The sequence below is a fragment of the Syngnathus leptorhynchus genome, chromosome 17 (genome assembly GCF_054491065.1).
Source record: "Syngnathus leptorhynchus isolate UIUO chromosome 17, UIUO_Slep, whole genome shotgun sequence".
Lineage (NCBI taxonomy): Eukaryota > Metazoa > Chordata > Actinopteri > Syngnathiformes > Syngnathidae > Syngnathus > Syngnathus leptorhynchus.
The window spans coordinates 2,413,457-2,433,410 of NC_141211.1; the positions used below are offsets into that span (position 1 = coordinate 2,413,457).

The 19,954-nt window shown below is 41.8% G+C and overlaps 4 protein-coding genes across 10 annotated transcripts; all 4 read left to right on the forward strand.

Annotated features, from left to right (window-relative positions):
- Positions 1–690: 690 nt before the first annotated feature.
- Positions 691–2,687, forward strand: kcnk4b (potassium channel, subfamily K, member 4b). Its single transcript, XM_085936052.1, has 6 exons — positions 691–894; positions 1,204–1,318; positions 1,396–1,556; positions 1,624–1,810; positions 1,883–2,025; positions 2,099–2,687. The coding sequence occupies exons 1-6, from the start codon at positions 706–708 to the stop codon at positions 2,663–2,665; spliced, it is 1,362 nt and encodes a 453-aa protein (XP_085792178.1). The 5' UTR covers positions 691–705; the 3' UTR covers positions 2,666–2,687.
- Positions 2,688–5,833: 3,146 nt separating this feature from the next.
- On the forward strand, positions 5,834–16,047 carry esrra (estrogen-related receptor alpha). Of its 5 annotated transcripts, none has more exons than XM_085935223.1 (8): positions 5,834–6,287; positions 7,587–7,663; positions 10,965–11,348; positions 11,491–11,607; positions 11,686–11,799; positions 12,063–12,230; positions 12,434–12,703; positions 12,854–16,047. In XM_085935223.1, the coding sequence occupies exons 3-8, from the start codon at positions 10,970–10,972 to the stop codon at positions 13,105–13,107; spliced, it is 1,302 nt and encodes a 433-aa protein (XP_085791349.1). In that variant the 5' UTR covers positions 5,834–6,287; positions 7,587–7,663; positions 10,965–10,969; the 3' UTR covers positions 13,108–16,047. The 5 variants fall into 5 exon arrangements, with proteins under 5 accessions (XP_085791349.1, XP_085791350.1, XP_085791351.1 ...); XM_085935222.1 differs by lacking the exons at positions 5,834–6,287; positions 7,587–7,663 and adding exons at positions 8,847–9,095; positions 9,190–9,277; XM_085935224.1 differs by lacking the exon at positions 7,587–7,663.
- Positions 16,048–16,281: 234 nt separating this feature from the next.
- On the forward strand, positions 16,282–18,262 carry prdx5 (peroxiredoxin 5). The gene is made up of 6 exons (XM_085935228.1): positions 16,282–16,553; positions 17,268–17,402; positions 17,486–17,617; positions 17,697–17,735; positions 17,814–17,878; positions 17,960–18,262. Exons 1-6 carry the CDS (start codon positions 16,458–16,460, stop codon positions 18,063–18,065), a joined length of 573 nt encoding a protein of 190 aa, XP_085791354.1. The 5' UTR covers positions 16,282–16,457; the 3' UTR covers positions 18,066–18,262.
- A 186-nt stretch (positions 18,263–18,448) lies between these two features.
- Positions 18,449–19,836, forward strand: banf1 (barrier to autointegration nuclear assembly factor 1). 3 transcript variants are annotated; one of them, XM_085935229.1, is made up of 3 exons: positions 18,449–18,612; positions 19,129–19,279; positions 19,460–19,836. In XM_085935229.1, exons 2-3 carry the CDS (start codon positions 19,154–19,156, stop codon positions 19,604–19,606), a joined length of 273 nt encoding a protein of 90 aa, XP_085791355.1. In that variant the 5' UTR covers positions 18,449–18,612; positions 19,129–19,153; the 3' UTR covers positions 19,607–19,836. The 3 variants fall into 3 exon arrangements, with proteins under 3 accessions (XP_085791355.1, XP_085791357.1, XP_085791356.1); XM_085935231.1 differs by lacking the exon at positions 18,449–18,612 and adding an exon at positions 18,624–18,679; XM_085935230.1 differs by lacking the exon at positions 18,449–18,612 and adding an exon at positions 18,743–19,006.
- Positions 19,837–19,954: the final 118 nt, after the last annotated feature.

Consider the following 19,954-nt stretch of genomic DNA (forward strand, 5'->3'; position numbering starts at 1 on the left):
TAGTAAAAGAATATTTCTTTCTTTTTTTTGCTGCAAACTATCATCTGAAAATTCAACTCTGGTATTGTTGTTGTCACATCTTTCAATGGAGCCTCTCAATCTTTAGGCGTGAATAGGTAAATAGAGACATGGTTGGATGGATTAGCTAATCAACGGAAGCTAAACAATACAGTTGATGGATTGGCCAAATTAAAATTGAGCAATATATTTTTATAACCAGCATCTCATTGCATTGCAGTAATGTATTCAAAACATTATCCAAGAGTGTGTGTGTGTGTGTGTGTGTGTGTGTGTGTGTGTGTGTGTGTGTGTGTGTGTGTGTGTGTGTGTGTGTGTGTGTGTGTGTGTGTGTGTGTGTGTGTGTGTGTGTCTTTCTAAATCCTCTGTGTGTACTTTAGTGTCACCTCCAACAGAGTGTGATGTAGATGGGCTCCCCAGTGGTTACGGATCCAGGGAATCCATCCTTAGGCCGGGGGAAAAGAAAGACTGGAAAAGGAGAAGGCGTGGTCGCAATAACAGGTTTGCAGAACCACAATCCGAGTTTGTTTGGATATGATTGCTTTTTTTTTTGTTTTGTTTTGTATGTTGCCACATTATTGCTTTTTGTGGTGTTTCAGCCACAGCAGCTGGGATCCAGGTCATAAGAAGACAGAGCCGACAAGAGAAAAAGCTGCGGCCACGTTTGAAGATAGCGGAAGCGCAGCCATGCGCTGCTCCACCCTGCTTGCCATCCTCACAGGGGTGCTACTCTATTTGATACTGGGTGCCGTGGTGTTCAGGGCTTTGGAGGTACCGCTAGAAGAAGGCAAGCACAAGAAGCTGCAGGGGACATGTCAAGAATTCCTGATCAACTTTACCTGTGTCGGCCCTGACAACCTGCAAGCTTTCATCGAGGTATCATGCCAGATATTCTCACCTATTTTTATTTATTTATGAGGAACTCATCAATCAATAGCTAATAATTGTGTCACAATTCTGCTTATTGTTATGGTGGCTATTTTTGGTTCTGTTTTGGTTGTCTGTTTTTTTTGTTATTTTATCACATACAGTGTAAAAAAATGTAACTTCAAATATTATCAAAGTTTGTTTTCTTACAATTTGAAGTTTACTCTTTTTTTTTTAATAAATGAAAATATAAAATATAAATGAAATAAATAAATATCCAGTGCACTTGTCACTAAATTCTTCCAAATTCCATGGCAGGAGGTGGCAGAGGCCATCAGTGCAGGCGTGGATCCGAGTAGTAACGCCACCTTTGTCAGCCAATGGAATTTGGCCAGTGCCTTTTTTTTCTCCGGGACAGTCGTCACGACTATTGGTGAGTTTCCTCCCGCAAGGCTGCTGGACACGTGATGACACGATCATTATTATTATTTTTTGATTCTACATATCCAGGTTTTGGAAACATCTCACCCAAGACAGAAGGTGGTCAACTGTTTTGTATTTTCTACGCCTTGGTTGGAATTCCATTCTTTGGCATTCTTCTTGCTGGGGTCGGAGACCATCTTGGGACAGGGTTGAGGAAAACAGTTGCCAAAATAGAGAAACTCTTCCTGGTCAGAGCAAAACTAAAAATGGAACTTGCGTGTGGGTTTTGTTTGACGGCCTTTTTCTTACTGACAGAAATGGCGCATCAGTCAAACCATTGTGCGAGTGATTTCTGCCATCTTGTCCATCCTGCTGGGCTGCCTGCTGTTTGTTGCAGTGCCAATTTTGGTTTTCCAAAGGGTGGAGGGTTGGACCTTGCTGGAATCTGCGTACTTTGTGGTCATCACCTTGACAACAGTGGGATTTGGGGACTATGTGGCAGGTAAGCGACACTTTTATTGAGAAACAAAATGGTAGCAACAAAATATATCACCTTCTGATCTTCCTCTTGAAGGGGATTCAGGGCTTGAAGGCAGTGACCACTGGTACAAGCCTTTGGTGTGGTTCTGGATCTTGCTGGGTCTTGCCTACTTTGCATCCATTCTGTCAATGATTGGAAACTGGCTTCGAGTTCTCTCAAAGAAAACCAGAGCTGAGGTTTCAATTCCTTTCTGTTGTTTTTATGATTGAAGTATTTTCTATTCTTGCTGATTTGATTCTCCTGTTTTAGATGGAGGAACTGCGGGCCCATGCTACTGACTGGACACAAAACATCCAGAATATAGATTTTCGAATTTCAGGCAAAATTGATGACCCCTTTAGACGGCGCCGGAGAAGGCGGCGCCATCGTGCTCGCGGTCCTGGAACTTCAGCTCCCGGGGCTCCTGAGGGAGAAGATCAGAATGAGAGCGAAACAGATTCCGAATCTTACTCCTCTTATACATCCTCCAATGAGTCCCAGTCTGGATCTGAATCTGAAAGCACTCAAACCGAACCTGAGGACAACGAAAAGAAGGACCCGCTTTTTTCTCAGCCTCTTGACTATTTTGGAGAGAACCTAGCATTCATTGACGAGTCATCTGATGCTCACAGCGGCAATTTACATTTAGATACTCAATTGGATTCAAAATCACCGAATCTTAAACACCGCCATCCACACAGAAGGAGGCGTCACAGGAGGCCTGAGCCACGGGGAAGCCCCCGAAATGATCAAAACAAACCATCCGGTCTCGACGTGAAGGAGCAGAATGGAACCACACAGCCGGTTCCAAATATACCACTGAAGCCTCAAGTATAAAACCATGTCGCTAGCACAAGAAAGGTCAGAACACAATTTCTCCACTAATGAAAGGAAGGACATGTTAAGGGAAAGAAAAAAAAAAGTTGTCAATTTGTATTGCATATTTACACGCACATGAAAATGAAGTGTTGCACAAGCTTTGGCCGCATGTTTGCAGATACTGCTGTTTACGTTTGCGCTAATGCCTTCATGTTAAAAGTGATGCCCTGGCTGCCTGAAGAATTGCTGCTCTCTGCTGGGCTGAGAGAGTAGCAACAGTTTTTTTTTTTTTTTTTAGATCATTTATTTATGATGTAACTGTCCAAACCGATGCAAAAAAAAATAATAATCAGGAAGGACCAACCAAAAATTACACCATATGTGCTACTATTTTGCCGGTGCTGCTGATCTCAGACATTTGCCTGCCCAACTTTCTTGGAGTGCTGTACGTCCTTCTGGAATCAAGTCCAACCACTGTGTTTTACAAATGTTGACTGTGAAAACAAAGTTCATGATGACGTTGCTGATTGGTGTCTTCTGTACTGCATGGAACTATTTCTCATGTTCTCAGAGCAGCATTTCTTTCTCTTCAATTCTAGCTCCATATTATAGAATGTAAATGTGTCTGGACTGTTCTCTTCTTCTATGTACTGTATGCTGGTGAGGACAAATTAAGACGAAGCTGCAAGACTGGAATAGCACACATACTGACAAGAACCACGCGCGCTTTGGTAGACTCAAAAGACTCGCAACAATGCAGTATCAATCACAATGCTCTTTATTTATGTCGATATAAATATATTTTTGAAAAGGTCATGACAGTCAGTCACTGCGGAATGAACACACAATTCCACAGGAGCTTGGCAAACAGAAGAGATGCTCCAAGCCAAGAATAAATTGCTCAAATTCATACGTGGCGGGGACAAGTGGCACATGGAAGACTAAATATACACAAGAGGTGCATGTGATGTTTGGAGACAGGTGAAAGAAACACTTACAGCTTGGAAAAGAATACAATCGCCGTGCCTGGAGACACAAGTGAGGAAACGTGGAAAACAATTCAGTTAGTAGGTGAATTAAATTAAGACACTCCATTTTTGGGAGTGTTTTAAAGGGGTCCTCATAAAAGTATTTTTAATCTCAATACAACTCATTTTGAGTTTGCCCTTCTGCTGTACCTATCTTGGCCACTGGGTGGTAGTATAATACAGAGAAAAAGAACAGAAGGGCTAATACGGTACGATGATAGTTATTTGCGTTGCGGATAAAGAACATATGACCTATCTGTCTACATGTGTTGCTCCATCTTTTGTGTTCAAATATTTGTCTCAAATGCGCATCTCTCGAGTTGTTAAATAAGAAATGTGCAGATAGTGAGCAATCAAGCAAATGGGACAGTTTACTGTAGCATGTATAAAGATGACAGGCAAGGCAGCCAGCCTTCTGGCATGGCGATCAGGAAGTCAGCAGGCTGTGTGATGATGTGCACTGGCACTGGCACTGGGTGACCTTTTACTGGAGGACACACGCGCACGCGCATAGGCACTCAGCTGCTTGAATGCCATGAAGACTACTGCTGCACGCTCCCTGCTGCTGCCACCAGAGGGAGAATACTGACTCGTCTGTACAATTCACTCCTGACCTGCAGTTAAATAGAAAATAGTCGGTTTTATGTGTTTCTATGCGTCTTACTTGAAGCAAATCCCCATACTGTCAACATGCCTAGCCAAGGGGAAATATTTTAAAATGAACAAACTATGTTCCAAATCAAGATGAACTCCATTTTACAACTATCCATGGTATTATCATTATTGTGAGTTGACATGTTAGCTTATGTGAAGCCATTTTAATCAGCAGCTAACATTTAATAATTGAAGAACACTGAGCCTCATCGTCTCGTGTTCGGGTTTACTTGTGTTGCCTCTGCAGTACCTTAAAACCAATCGTACGCACCTACGAACCGAGTAGGACTTTGTATATGCTCATGGAATGGAGTGTCGTGAGGTATATTGCTATTATGAGTCATAGATGCAGTAATGTGCTTTTCCTGTACAACGGCGTCTTGGTATTTATGTTGTTTATCAGCTGACACCTGTCTAAGGTCACGACCTACTTGTAAGAGTAACCCTTGAGACTCCAGCTGGCATTCACAGTGTGTATAGTTAGTTTCAATACATATTGTGTCAGACCGGATTGTAAAATGCACTCAATTAAATTGGTAGATTTTATGCAAATTTCTATAAGGCCTGTGACGGGACTGGTTTTGCCGGGTTTATCATGCATACTGCACCAGCACGATGCAGTCCCGCAGAATTGCAGTGTCTGCAGTAGAGACTCAATGACCTTGCTGTCAAGGTCGCAATGACACCGCCGTCAGTTTTTCCCTTTCGTGTGCGCGCGTCACGACTATCCTGCACCCGCAGCCCATTTCACGCGTGACCACAACGAGGCGCACATTTGACGCAACTACAGTAATTCAGGAAAGGGGGGGGGGGGGTAGTTAGTGACACGCTTCGGCTAATACACACATTAATACATCAGTGTGTTGTGTGCGTTTAAATTGAGATTGTTTTATTGATTAAATGGACCATAGTGCCACGAGTAGCAGTTTTCTGCTCTGACAAAGCTTCTTAGATTTGGAAAAAAAACAACCCACTTCTATTTAATTGAGATACTTGGACTGCAATCTCCGTTTTAAGGGTTATGAATAGTCATTTTGATATTTTATTTTTGGCATACGTATATTTGTCACTGCGGTGACGTGCTTGTGTCACGAGACCGACTGCATAGTTTCCATAAATGCTTTCTTTGCAGCGGTCCCATGAGTGTGACAATTTGAATGCAAAAAAAGAAGCGTACAGTACGTTTAAAGTGTCACCATCGGGAAGTACATTGTACCTATTGTGTTGGTTAATTAAAAGTTGGGAGAAGTCTGGACATATAAGGAAAAGTCATCTGAAATTAGATGGCTATTTAAACTTTATTTAGCATCTTCTGCAGGAGTTGCCTGCATTCATTTATTGAGTTGATGACGCTCGTGGATGATACGTACGAACGGACGTAATCGGAAAGCAGACGCAAATTGCTCTGTGGGAGGAGCCAAGGCACGGGACAGGGTCTGACGTCACTAACCAAGTTAGTGAGAGAAAACAGCAACACCGGAAGTTAGGCTTATATGGATCAAAATAAAAAGCAAAAGCGTTGCAATTTTAGTTGTATCACTCGCTAGATGTACACTATAAATACATATTCAGATTTCAAGTTTTTGATGCGGACAATGGCAGTCTGAAGAACCAAAACAAAATTGGGTGACAAGTGTTGATGTGATTTTATTCTGAACTAGACGAAACAGGATGCAGTATTTCCTTATTCTGAACTGGACTGTGTCAAGACCCGCTTCAGCTGTGGGAGTCGAAGGCGAGGATTTTAATACCAGTGTCTGGTACGGCGGAGCAGGCAAAGAAGATCGTGTCGCTGCTTGCTGTCATCACAAATTCCTCCGTCAAGTCACCGTCAGGTGTGACAAACACGATATTGCTTCAACGGCACCGTCAAAGCGCTCAAACGGACGGTGGACCCGATCGTCCCACCGACCTGCCTGCTTAGCTTCAAATCTAAAACGCGATTTCTCTTGTTCCTGGTAAGTGTCACAATCCACAGCGAGAATCCAACTATATATTTGTTTTTATTCACGAGTTATGCATGTCCTGTCGTTTTTAATCCACGCTAGCTTCATTTGTATGCACGCTGGGCAGAGTGAAGTTGGCGTGGTCACGTTATTGGGGGTAGGGGCCACTAGCCCGCTGGGGAATTGATCATTTAGTTGTCTTTACGTTTAGAATTTACTGCAGACATCTCTAGTGCCTGTGCACAAAAGCTTCACTTGTGACGTCATTAAAGGCCTTAAAGTTTCCAAATCAAGCATGACTTTGATAACCTCCGTGCAATATTTATACTGAATGTACTGTACTAGAACAAAAAAAAATATGCAGCTGTTTGATTTCATTAAGATGAAAAAGATGCAGTGGAACACATTCTCGCACGCACGACCCACTTTTTTTCACCTGTCCATAGTTGAGGGTCCTTAACTTAAGAATCTTAACATTTTCTGAGGTAATAACTTCCTGTCTCAGCACACTGACCTCTGAATGTAACCAAGCCTGTTGGTCTAGGATTGAGACCACTGATCTGAAGGCATAATCCACTTTGGCAATTAACCTTTCACCGGTTCGAGATCAGTGGGCAAGGTCACCCCTGGGTGCCGTTCTTGACGGCTGCACGGCGCAGAGCATAGGCAAACCTCTCCATGACTTTTCAATGCACTTATTTGATGCGTAATCAAATCATCAATACTGGCTAATACCTGCCAAGTCAACTCTCTTAGAAACAATGTCTCACCTAAAAGGACATGGCGGTAAAGTATGTCAGCTTTAGCGTCAGCATTCTGATTCAGCTTCACGTGGGATTTAAAGAAATGACACAACAGCATTTTTTTTCTTCCAAAATTAATGCTATTAATGATTGACAAAACTATGAGCAAACTTCAACTCTCAACTTCGTATGAGTGAGAGACAAGGTGTTGCCTTTACTGTCTGTCCTTGAAGCATTCCTGTGACTTTGACCTTTGGGGTGTAACACGCAGCATATGGGGGGGGGGGGCGGTTTATTGAGTCTTGCTCATAAATCTGAATATATCCTGCGTGTTGTACATTTTCAGGGATGATGTGACATATTTTGTTTTATTTGACAGGGACTGCATCCATGAACAGTTCTGGTTTGCACTAATGGTTATCTCTGGTCACAGATGATCCTGTTTTTATTGCCATGATTCAAGTTGTTCATGGTTATCTGAGAGGCTTGACAGGCTGTACTTATGATTGGGTTTTTATGAAACAAGATTCTGTCGCATTTAATATACAAACCTTGATTTACTTTGTAGGTATCCTTCGGTAGCAGCTGTCGACAACCCATAGCAAACATCGTGTGCTGTATATAGGCTTCCATTCCAGCAAAGAGGTAAACACTCTTGCATATCTTCTAGTGACTGTGGTTTTAGGTTGATAACTCATTTACAGTGCATGTGGAGGTCTTTGTCATTGTGGGGTTCCTATTGTTGTTGCCGTTGTTATGGCTTACAGCGCTCTTTCGGCTTTTGTTTGTTGGCAAATGATTGGGCAAGGTATGGTTATGGTACCCGTCTACATTGTTTGTGGTCCAAACACTTTCAGACCCATATTTCCCCTAATATGAAGACCCAATCAGGATGTTATTGCATAAGTCTATATTTCATCAATGTTGCATGCAAGCCCGTGAAGCAGATACATTTTAAGACAGATTTTGCAATCTTTTCAAAATTGCATGCCCTACCCTACTATTATCAAGAATTGTGGGAGTTTAGATGAATAACTATTGCGTTATGTTATAATAGGAATCGGCGTCAGAGCACATGCCGGGCCGCTCAATAAACACTATTATTTTTTTGGTCTCAACAACTAATACACTAAGCTGAGCTGAAATGTGTGCTTGTGTGCCAGAAAATGCTCAGTGAATCCATGACATCATTCCCTTTCTGCCCACAGTACTTCTTCCAGATAAAGCCTCATTTCCGAACAGATCAATGCTTTTGGGGGGTTAAAATAGCAGTGACTCACTTCTATTCATTGAAAAAAATCGTGACGCTGTTTTGCAGCATCAAATAAGACAAATGATTGTAATTCATATTTGAATGTGTGATGATGGGAAATGCTTGACATGTAGCATTCGTGCAGTTATTTTGTTAATATTTCCTCAGGTCTTCACGTTTTAAATGACTATTTTAATACATGGTGAAATCCAAATTATTCAAAGCTATGGATATTTGCATATGTAAATGACCGACGTGATTTCTTTGATAGTCAATTGGATATGTTGTGAACTGCGATCTTTTTTTTTTATTAATTGATTTTATCTTTTATACTGGCGTCAAGCTTGTATTCAGTTTGACAGTTTGTTGTAATCGTCTCGGGAAGTGTTTGTGGAGCAAACAGCTGTTTGGCTGGGAGAGGTAGTAGCTAGTAGCTTGGCACTTAGCAACATTGGAGCTACTAGCAGGCAGTCGGGCTACTGCTTTTTCAATACCTGTACCATACTGGCACGCAGCCGGGAGACTTAAGTGCTGCACCAGTCTTCCCTATAAGGTAAGACGTAGCCTAGTCTGGGTTAGTGACCAAAATAAATCTCGGGCCAACAGGATGTAGCTTTGTCACTGGGAATTAACCCTTAGCAACTGTTAGCTGAGGCTAAGCTAACTTGCCCGTTTAAACCCTTTGCCAACGAAGTAGCCGATGCTAACATGTTGGTTACACATTGTCGTACGGATTTTCACTTCGACGGTGACTTTGGATTATCAAATCAAAACGTTAAAGATGTTTGTCACTGAGCCAAACAGATGATGTCGTTGATGCACACGGTAAAAGCACTTCCGACAGATTGAAGACAATTCCCACGTTGGTTGTAAATTGGAATAATCAGCCACTCTTAAATGTGTCGGTTTGCCGTGCAAGTGTGACCTTCACTTCTTGACTGCATTCACATACATGTCTGAGGCGAGGGGCAAACTCCAACCAAAGTTACCAGCTGCAATTGCACGAGGTGAAAAGAAAATGCAAAACATGCACAGTTAGTTGTGAATGATATCTGGATCTTGCAGGGATTTAGCATCCAGATAAATCCTTGTCATTTCCGTGTGCCGATATGACACACTACCGTTTATCATTTTTAGGAATGGCTCGTTTCCACTAGCTTATCACTTAGGCGTTTCTAAAATGCCACATCTTTAAATGCACTCTGGTGACATAACAGTCAACACTGCGTTGAATTGTTGTCATTAATGGGGTGTAGAATATTACAGCATTAAAGTCATACATGAATATACAAGGCCGGGATTGGAAGGATTAAGTGAACAGTTGTTAAACATTTCCTGTATTGTGCAAGACAACAAGCAAGGTCGTTTAGTTGACAGAGGGCTTCATACTTATGTGGTGATATTGTTTTGAAAAGGTCCAATAAAGTACTTTTAGTTCGACCATATCTCATATTTGTACAAAATGTTTGTCTTTAGATTGGCGTGTTGCCAATATTACACAAATATGAACTCACTTGCCTTCACTTGCCTGCCCTAAAACATGTTTTATTACGTTCTGTCACATACAGTTTTGTCCTTTGTTCAAATCTCTGGAATTTGACCACCACTTTAAAGACTTGTACAAGGTGATGTAACTGTACATAATAGGCAGGGTTTTTTTTTTTTGGGAGAAGAGGGGGCATTAAAAGGATGACTCGCAAAAACGATAATATCAAAGCAAATGTCAGTCCTGTATTGACGTCATTTAAAAATTCACTCATTGGCAATTTAGAGACAATAATTGACCCACAGATGAAAAATAATGATATATTATATGGGCCAAATAGACAATATTTTTAGTGCTAGTTTGTTATGGGAATGTCCTTCTCTGTCCAGTATGGATTTTGTGTGCATAAGCATGTTTGCTGTAATTTTCCATCCAAATGCAAAAGGGGTTATGGACACGGCGAGTAGGCAAAGCGTTCTTGCTGCAGCACTCTTCCAGCCTTACACATTATAACATTAGTTATGCGTCTGCAAAGTGAAGAGCGAGCCTGCTTTACGAGCAGCGTGACCTTCATCCAGTCACCTTGGCTATTTTAATTTACGGAGATGCCAGCGAGAAAGACTTCACACCGGCCGTACTTAAAAACGTTTTAATAGGTGCGGAAGGTTTTGGATTGGCTGCGTTTATCCTATGGCTTTAAAAAAAATAGCTGATAAAATGGAGACAAACATTTGTGTTGCTCTGTTTATTTTTTTACTCGACTGACATTTCTCAATGAACACCATACCAAGTCATTCTGTCGTGATCGCTATGGTTGCAGGGAGATTAGATCATCCTTTATTAGTCCCAGAGTGGCAAAATTTATAACAGTTTAATGTGGTGCTTGGATATTATCAAGGTCCTGTCGCCTCAGTTGGGAAACGTTTAACACTTTGACCACAGAGGCTGCTGTCTTTATGATAATGAAAATGTCAGGTTAAAGTTAACCTATTGGACTGCAATGCCAGTAACATTGATTTAATTGTATCATCCTAATTCTATTGTCAGTCTGCTATATATTTTTTTATTGGACACCACGCATGCAGGCACAAAAAGAGAGATGGCGGCGTGACGGGCCGCTGTACCCTTAAGCTTTATTTTGTCCTTACCGCTGCCTCACATACTGTTACACGTTTATTTACTCTATTTTATTTTATTTTGTCCTCTAGACATCATGTCTTCCAGGGATCGCCGGTCCGAGGTCTACATCAAGGCGGAACCGAGCAGTCCGGAGGGGGGTGGGGGAGGTCGGACCAGTCCCGGCGGGGCCTCCTCCGACTCGTCTCAAAGCGGCGGCGGAGAGACCAGAGGAGACGGTGCCAAACGCTATTCGCCGCCGCTCTACACGCCAGCCTTGCGTTGCCACTTCAAAGACGAGAGCGGCGACGGAGCGGACGAGGGATCCACGGCAAATGGAGCCGGGCGCTGCAAGTATGCGCTGAGCACGTTACCCAAGAGGCTGTGTTTGGTCTGCGGGGATGTGGCTTCGGGCTACCACTACGGCGTGGCTTCGTGCGAGGCCTGCAAAGCGTTCTTCAAGAGAACCATCCAAGGTATGGTGCTCTTCACGTCATGATTGTTCAGCTGGCCTATGTATGGATTTTGCAATCTGGTGATAGTTTGAAGGTCATTTGTTATCACTTGATTAATGATTAACAAGGCATACATTTGATCATTTTCTGTACTTGCGCCAAGGTAACATTGAATACAGCTGTCCTGCATCGAATGAGTGCGAGATCACCAAAAGGCGCAGAAAGGCTTGCCAGGCATGCCGCTTCACCAAGTGCCTTAAAGTGGGCATGCTGAAAGAGGGTGAGTGGCACTTTCACCGAGCCAGAGGCAGATCCAGCTTTGTTTTTAATGCCTAGATTTCGATGTGTCCCGGTGCAGGAGTTCGTCTCGATAGGGTCCGGGGTGGACGGCAGAAGTACAAAAGGCGCCCCGAAGTGGAGAATGCAACATACCAGAGTGTCCCCCTATCGCTGACTAAGGACAACGAAAAGGGTGTGTGTAGTTTTTCTGTCGGAATTTCTGTAAGTAGAACAAAGTGCAGAGCTATGAAACGGAACTTGGTAACAAAAACATAAGAACACTCATCAGAAATTGTTTTAAAACAGTGCCACCTACTGTACTGTACTTTTTTTGTGTGTAAGGTGCGACACAATTAAGGTTAAGTTTGGATGATTGCTTTTTTTGTGAAGAATTTTTGGTGACTACCGTAATATTTCATTCTTTTTTTTTTTGGTGGGGTTGTTTTCATAACACAGGTTCCTCAAACATCATCGTGTCCCACCTGTTAGTGGCCGAGCCAGAAAAGTTATTTGCAATGCCGGACCCCCTCCAGCCCGACACAGCCCAGCGCACACTCACCACCCTTTGCGACCTCGCTGACCGTGAACTGGTGGTCATCATCGGCTGGGCCAAGCACATTCCGGGTAAGCGACGCGCGCACCTTGACTTGTGCATTACCTGGCTCACTCGCATCCAAATAATGTGAACCCGCTCTATTTTCATTCAGTCAGCTATTCTCCATAGCGGCGGCGCTCTAAAAGTGCGCCGCCAGTACTTGTTGAAATTGGAGGCTTTTCCTCCTTAACATTCAGAACCTTCACTCTTGCATTTTGTATTCCCCCCACAGGCTTCTTGTCTCTGTCGCTAGCAGACCAGATGTCTGTGCTACAGTCGGTTTGGCTGGAGGTGCTGGTGCTGGGCGTGGCGTACCGCTCACTCGGCTGCGAAGACGAGGTTGTGTTCGCCGAGGATTTTGTCCTTGACGAGGAAATGTCCCGCGTTGCCGGGCTGACGGAGCTAAATGCGGCAATCAGTCAACTGGCCCGACGTTTCCGTTCCCTAAATGTGGACAGGGAGGAGTTTGTCATGCTAAAAGCCATCGCGCTCACTAACTCAGGTACAGTACACGTCGCAAATTACGATTGCCCCGAGTGACGCGTTTACAGTGAAGTCAGCGGGTCATTTGGCAATGCATTCCACTGTTTAGTCAATAAAGCTGAGAGATGAAACCCAGTGGCTCATCCCATCCTCCCCGTTGCTCTGTCAGACTCTGTTTACATCGAAGATATGGAGGCTGTGCAGAAGCTGCGGGACCTCCTCCACCAGGCCCTGCTGGAGCTGGAGTGTCAGCGGCGCCCGGACGACCCCCAGCGAGCCGGTCGCCTCCTTTTAACGCTGCCGCTACTCCGGCAGACCGCCGGTCGGGCTCTGACTACTTTCTACAGCATCAAGACCCGCGGTGGTATACCCATGCACAAACTATTCTTGGAGATGCTGGAAGCCATGATGGACTCTCCCTAGAGGGGAGCAGCAGCAGCGGCAGCAAACGTACGATGACGCCGAGACTCGACGGTGATCTAAATCTAGTGGGTGAGTCACAAAAGAGGTTTTATTAGAGAATTAATCACAAGGAAAGAAATTCTTTAAGTTGTTACTGTCAAGCTTCGGTGAGCACTGTCAAGTTTTCCACATGTGCGTGGAGAAAAAGCGAGAAGCGATACAACCCGAATGCCAAGTTACTTGCAGTGGCCTCCGTGACGCTTCATCGCAGCATCATAAACCACCGGAGAACACGGAAGTCGTCGAGTGCGGGACTACAGTCATGTGACCTTTGAACTTTGGAGCAAATGCAACAGTGACTCATGAAAGCCATAACATATCCGGAAAAGACTTGAGGGTCCACTTTAGTACACAGGGTGCATTAATTTAATATAGCTTAGTGCCGTTGTAGGCAGGGTTTTTTTTTTTTTAAAGACTCGCAATATGCTAAAAGCAATATAAATGAATTGATTATTGTCTGTCACCTTAGTTTATTGGCTGATAGTTTTCCACTCTCAGGACCCCCAAGGACTTTTATTTGATTTCAGGTTTGGACCCGGTATGAGAGTAGGGCTGCACATTTAGGGCCATAATGATAATGTCACTTGGTTATTAGCAGTATTTTGATTCTGATTATTATGGGCAATTAATTATTCACCATAGTAGAGAGAATACCAGTATTTTTTTTCAAATAAATGGATTGATATTTCTAGAATGTTACTTAAAAGTATCAATTAGAAAGTGCGAACTGAAATAAATGTGCTATTATCTTGTTTCTGAATCTGAAACAAGCCTTTCAATGCTCACGATGGTTCACATCTATCTCTAATTTTTGTTGCACTTTCTTCTCTCGCCAAAATTCAGCAGGTTGTGCCCACTTGTTATTTGGGCAGCCTAATGAAGCCTTAACCATGCGTTAGCCTCTTGGCGGCGGTCGGAAAAAGTGCTTGATAATATTTCCAGCAGAGCCCACGTTTTAAATTTAGCTGATAATCAGGTTTAATGGTGGTGACACAAATTGTGCAGCCCTATAGGAGACCTTTTAAAATATGCGAGAAGTTTGGAACCACTGATTTCAATGTTGCGTTTTTTTTTTTTTTTTATTGTATAATCTGGGAGAATGGCACATGAAAGGTGTGCCCCTAGAATCCTCCACTTGGACGCTAATGGTATTATAATTTGTCTTTGTTAATCCTTTAAAAAATGGCTTCCATTTGCAACAAGACTTTTGTGAGTGTGGCAAGACTGAGGCCGCCGGACAGAAATGCGTCCCCAATACTGTTGTCTTCTCGATCCGTGTTCTGCTGCTCTGAAAAATGGTCTGACGTGTGTTCCATCCGTGTGCCGTTGTAAGATTTGGTGCATTGAGGAAATGTGCATTGTAAAAGAGACACTTGTTTCAATATGTCTGTCCGTACATGTCTTGAACTTGTAAGCGCCTGGAATGGGCTCAGGGCAATAGAAATGCAACATTGTGTGTTGAACCCTCATCTTGACCCTTGACCCCCCCCCCGAAGCCCTCTACCCTGTTTATTTGTATGGTAGGTAGACTGTGAGCGTCGTCATGAGCTTCACATTCAATCCATCCTGCTGTCCAAATGTGATTCTCCTCAAACCCATCCGTGTATGTATATTGGCCAAAGTGCCATTAATCTTTTTAGCCATGTACAGTGACAACAAGTAATACAACTAGCGACATGCAATTTATAGCGAAAGGTGATCAAGCCAGCAAACGTGACAATTTCTTCTTTACAAATGTACAGTATTTGTGCTGCTTATAGTGTATCAAAAGTTTGTTCAAAGATTTATTTTTATTTTTTTTTCCAGGTGTGTTTATTTGGTATTGAGGAGAAATGGGTAAGATGTATACACTGTCATATTTGTGGGATGGAGATTAAGCTGTTCATTTGGAACGTCAGGAATGCGACTGTTGTTATTTTTCTTCTTTCTGGAAGCTGTTGTCAAAATAAGGTTTCCACCGGATTAGTGAGGCTGCAGATGTTTAAGAGTATCCGAAGCAGCCGAATAACTGCGGAGGCAACTTTTTTCAGATCGGGTGACTTGTTTATTTAAATCACCATTTGGGGTACATTCAATGTTTTGCAATTCAACAAATGTTTTTAAATCTCTTGTCCCATAAATGGATTTTTTTTTTTGTGCTTACTAACCACAGTTGTAGACGTGTGGGGGAAAGGAAATGTGATTTCATATGAAGCTGGAATGTCTTCACATTATTACTGTATATTTTCGGGATATTTTAAGAGGGTCATAGGAAACCAAATGTCTAACGGAATGGGAATCATTTGCAGTGTTGCAATTGCAATTCTAAAGTCATATGTAGTTTGTGTACTTTTAATATAAATTAGCAATACAATAAGTTACCAAAACACTTGTTTCCTTGTATAGTCGCTGTGTACATTTAACATTGCAAGTTATGAGAAATAGCCACTAAACATTTAGAAGCTCAAATCAATGTTTGTATTTTGACAGACTATTTAAATGATTAAATTCTATTTTTTACTCAATTTACTGTTTGTTGACATTGCTTTATTTTTATGCGTGTTGCTGGCTGTGAATTTATGTGTAGACTGTTTTCTTTTAAAGTTAGGTAACATAGTTTTTGATGTCCTTCGTCTAAACATGTCCACATTAAAATCACTGTGAATAAAAGTGATATATTCCACTGTCTGAGGAAACAGGGAGTGGATTATTTTGAGGTGCTTTGTGCTGTGAAATAAATGGACACTACCCACCTCATTTTATTGCTGTCATTTCTACTGCAATACAGTATTTGGGATTAAAAACTACTGTTGAATATACATGCTGGTCATTTTCACTGTATAGTTGTCAATTCGTGATCAAAATATGTTGTATCACATTATGATTTCATTGTTTTGAGTCCCCGTGACCCATTAAATTAAGTTTGACCCAGAATAGCCTCAGTATAACACCTACTCAAACCATTTTTTTTACACTCAATTTCTGAGATTGTGTCCAATTTGAACCTAACAGCTGTATAAATAATATTGGAATCGATTATTCTTGTGGATAATTTCATGCAGCACACCATTTTGCAACATGCTGCATTAAAATGTTATCGAACGTTTCGCCATTCATCACAGTAAATGGGTCGGACATTGGTAGCAGATGGCGCAGTTAATAAAGATTTAGTGGGCCTGGCAAGGCCCAAACGTAAAGAACCAGGCTGAAGTCGACAGTTGTGTGAAGCAAGCGAGCCAAGTTGGAGGCGTGACTGCTTTCTTGACAAAAATTAGAGCTCGACACGCTTGAGCGTCACATAAGCTTCATTAAGCGCAAGCGCAGCGCATATCATGCTTTCCGTTGCTACAGCTGTACTTAAACGCACCCGTGTAGAACATTGCGTGAGGTCGATCCACTCTTCTACTTTGATCAAAATGCCGATTAAGGTAAGCTATAAAATCAATAACACAACATTTGCTATTTTGCAAATGTATCGCCTTGCTAATGACCGAACTCATGCTAACATTTGTTGGGTAGCTCGCTATGCTAACCACCACGACCGCATTAGCTAGCAATGCATTTGCTTCCTACCCTTTATTTTGATCAACACCTGCGAACTAATATATAAAGTAAACGTTGATCAAACCGGACATTAGTGTTCTTCTAAACGTCGCAGCTAACGAACAGAGATCGGATTACACGTCACCATTATTTAAGCATTGCGTTGTTTGTTGTCATATTGAGCACACAAAAAACAAAACACACACACAATTGCGCAATACAGTGAGCCTTTGAGGAACGTTAAATCACAGTCAATTGACGCCTGTGTGCATTGTAATCGACGTTTATTAAATCGACAGCTGTATTTGCATATATGACGGGTTTTGGACACTAAAATAAATATAAACACTACTTGATATTTCATAAAGTCTTTGTACAGAAGCATTTGGCATCAATACTTACCCAACATGTAATATAATAGTGCCACATATATCATCTAGCATTTCAGAATTGTCATTTACTCAATAAAGTCAAATGCAAATCAATTGCATTTGAATAAAATACATCACATCATCAAACTCTTGTATTGTGTGCACATTGCTACAATGTGTTTAGCTAGTCAAACTTGGCCTGCTCCATCCAATCCAATTTTCTTTCAGGTGGGTGATTCTCTTCCTGATGTGCAAGTCCACGAGGGTGAGCCGGGAAACAAGGTGGCAATGAATCAACTCTTTAAGGGGAAGAAAGGCATCCTCTTTGCTGTACCAGGAGCCTTCACCCCTGGTTGCTCCAAGGCAGGCCCAAACAAAATGTGTCATGTCGTGTCATGTCATGCCTAGCTTAATGTTGACGAGTTGTTCTCTGCTTTTGCTTTCAGACTCACCTGCCAGGTTTTGTCCAGCAGGCAGCAGAGCTGAAAGGTAAAGGCATACAGGAGGTGGCCTGTGTGTCTGTGAACGATGCTTTTGTCATGGCTGCCTGGGGAAAAGAGCATGGAGCAGATGGCAAGGTTGGCTCGAGAGGAAACGCGATCTATCTCGCCGCTCTTCTGAGTTGTTCTTTTTCAGCCAAATTTATTTCTCCCACAGATTCGAATGTTGGCTGATCCTACAGGAGAATTCACAAAGGTAAACCAAACCATCAGACATGTTGCCGAGTACAACTTTGTGGGAGCGTGTTTGCGAAATGTCTCTCTTGTTTTGAAGGCTGTGGACTTGTTGCTTGACAGTGATCAAATTGTGCAGGCACTTGGAAACAAGAGGTCAAAGAGGTCAAGACAATTTTGCAACATTACTACAATCTATAAGCATGTTGTTGTCTGTTGATATTTAAGTTTGAGTATGTGTTGCAGATATGCAATGGTGGTAGAAGATGGAGTCGTGACGAAGATCAACGTGGAGCCAGACGGCACGGGGCTAACCTGCAGCCTGGCCCCCAGTATTGTGTCTGCACTCTAAACGTGTTTATAACTTGTCAACCAAATTCTAAAAGTTGCACTAACTGTTCCAAATCTGTGACAAAAGCTTCTCCCTCATCCCAAAGAGCACCACAAATGTTACATGAGTACTAGTGTGGAAAAATCGAGATGTTAGGTCTTTAATGCGCACAAATATGACAGGAAAGAAAATAATAAAATTCATTTCTTCATCAGCAACTTCTATGTTGTTCTTAAATGCGCATGAATATAGAGCAATGAATAGTAAGCTAATTTGCATGTATGCTTTACAAATGGCCTCTTTAGTTGAACATAAAGCTAATATGTCGTAGAAATTGGTTGTCGGTAATTTCTCCCAAGAAACTAATGTGCGTGCACTATTAAAATTATTACAATGCAGTAGCAACACCCGTCCAGTGAGTGGCGGTAACGTACCAACATATTGGTTTTCCAACTGCCAATAAGCACTGAGAAGTAGCCAACGAAGAAGAAAAGTGGGAACGAGAAGAAGCGTGTTGCTAGCACAACTCAGCGAACACTATACTACGACACGACATCAGACTCGGGAGGTAAGATACAGAAATTCAACAAAAGCTTTTATCTCACGTTAACTCCATTTGACGTTTGACATGAACGGTAAGATGAACAAATCGCACGTGTAGCGTCATGTATAGTTTAGCTAACAAGGAGGCTCATTCAAACATTGGTACCTGGTGCCTTAATAGTTTCACATTCGCTCAAACTATACTTTCTATTTATCGAACAAAACAGACCTCACAAAATCCGCACTTTAAATGTGCTAGCAGTTATGGTTTTCTCATTTGCAACACGATACTAAATTTAGCCAATGTTGGCGTTGGAAACGATTGCGCGCGCAATTCAAGATGACGACTCCATTGTTGCTCGGTTTTAAACATGAATAAAATTCAAAGCTTTTCTGCCATATAAAGATTTCATTGGACTGTAGGTATTGGTTTATTATTTACAAACATAGCATAAAATGTCATATATATTTATGTATATTTTATATCAATTTGTTTTTAAATATACTTTTTGTTCTAATTGTTTATTTGCTCTGTGACCAGATTCGTGACCTTCTACAAAGAAGCCATGTCTTCAACATCCCAGAAACATCGTGATTTTGTGACTGAGCCAATAGGAGAAAAACCAGTGTTTGCTCTTGGCGGTATTGGTGAGGTCCTTGGAAAAAGACTGGAGGAGAAAGGTTTTGACAAGGTATCATGTTCAGTTGAATTGTTTTCTCTTCTTATGTTTACATGTTAATTTAAAAAAAAAAAAAAAAAGGAAACTATGTACGGCGGTAGCTGAGCATTTATTTATTCTCGTTCTTCTTAACGTTTTCTAATAAAGATACAGAAAAATATTTTCAAAAAGTTTTCAACTTGTGTTCACCAGGCGTACGTTGTCCTCGGACAGTTTCTACTGTTAAAGAAAGATGAGGAGCTTTTCCGGGAATGGCTAAAGGACACTTGTGGCGCAAATTCAAAACAACAAGGTGACTGCTTCAACTGCCTTAAAGAATGGTGTGACGCCTTCCTATGAAGCTTGGGTTGTTTCTTTTATATATATTTTTTGTAGTTCAAACTGATTATTGGCTCTCGTAAAAGATTTAACCCACTATATATGAATATATAAACAAACACTGCAACACACCTATGGTTTACTGAAGTAATTTTTTAATTGTACTCACTGTTATTGCCTTTTCACACAGTCACAGCCTGTATCACATTTTAATTGATCTTAAGAATGATCTGAATAAATTTGGAAGTGAAGTTGGCGATGTTGTTTTATCATTTTCTATATATTTTGTATAAACATTAAATGGGAGTCAGCACGCATTTGCCACCAAGCAGAGCGCTTCCATGTTATTTTGGTCGAATATATCAGTCA

Bases quoted from the DNA above. Each gene is read 5' to 3' on its own strand.
- prdx5 (XM_085935228.1), top strand. From the start codon at position 16,458: ATGCTTTCCGTTGCTACAGCTGTACTTAAACGCACCCGTGTAGAACAT. The intron at 17,736-17,813 runs GTAAACCAAACC...CTTGTTTTGAAG, and splicing joins CTACAGGAGAATTCACAAAG to GCTGTGGACTTGTTGCTTGA. The intron at 17,879-17,959 runs GTCAAGACAATT...TATGTGTTGCAG, and splicing joins GGAAACAAGAGGTCAAAGAG to ATATGCAATGGTGGTAGAAG.
- kcnk4b (XM_085936052.1), top strand. From the start codon at position 706: ATGCGCTGCTCCACCCTGCTTGCCATCCTCACAGGGGTGCTACTCTAT. The intron at 1,811-1,882 runs GTAAGCGACACT...TTCCTCTTGAAG, and splicing joins ATTTGGGGACTATGTGGCAG to GGGATTCAGGGCTTGAAGGC. The intron at 2,026-2,098 runs GTTTCAATTCCT...CTCCTGTTTTAG, and splicing joins CAAAGAAAACCAGAGCTGAG to ATGGAGGAACTGCGGGCCCA.
- banf1 (XM_085935229.1), top strand. From the start codon at position 19,154: ATGTCTTCAACATCCCAGAAACATCGTGATTTTGTGACTGAGCCAATA. The intron at 19,280-19,459 runs GTATCATGTTCA...TGTGTTCACCAG, and splicing joins AGGAGAAAGGTTTTGACAAG to GCGTACGTTGTCCTCGGACA.
- esrra (XM_085935222.1), top strand. From the start codon at position 9,075: ATGATGTCGTTGATGCACACG. The intron at 9,278-10,964 runs GTGAAAAGAAAA...TTTGTCCTCTAG, and splicing joins ACCAGCTGCAATTGCACGAG to ACATCATGTCTTCCAGGGAT. The intron at 11,608-11,685 runs GTGAGTGGCACT...GTCCCGGTGCAG, and splicing joins AGTGGGCATGCTGAAAGAGG to GAGTTCGTCTCGATAGGGTC.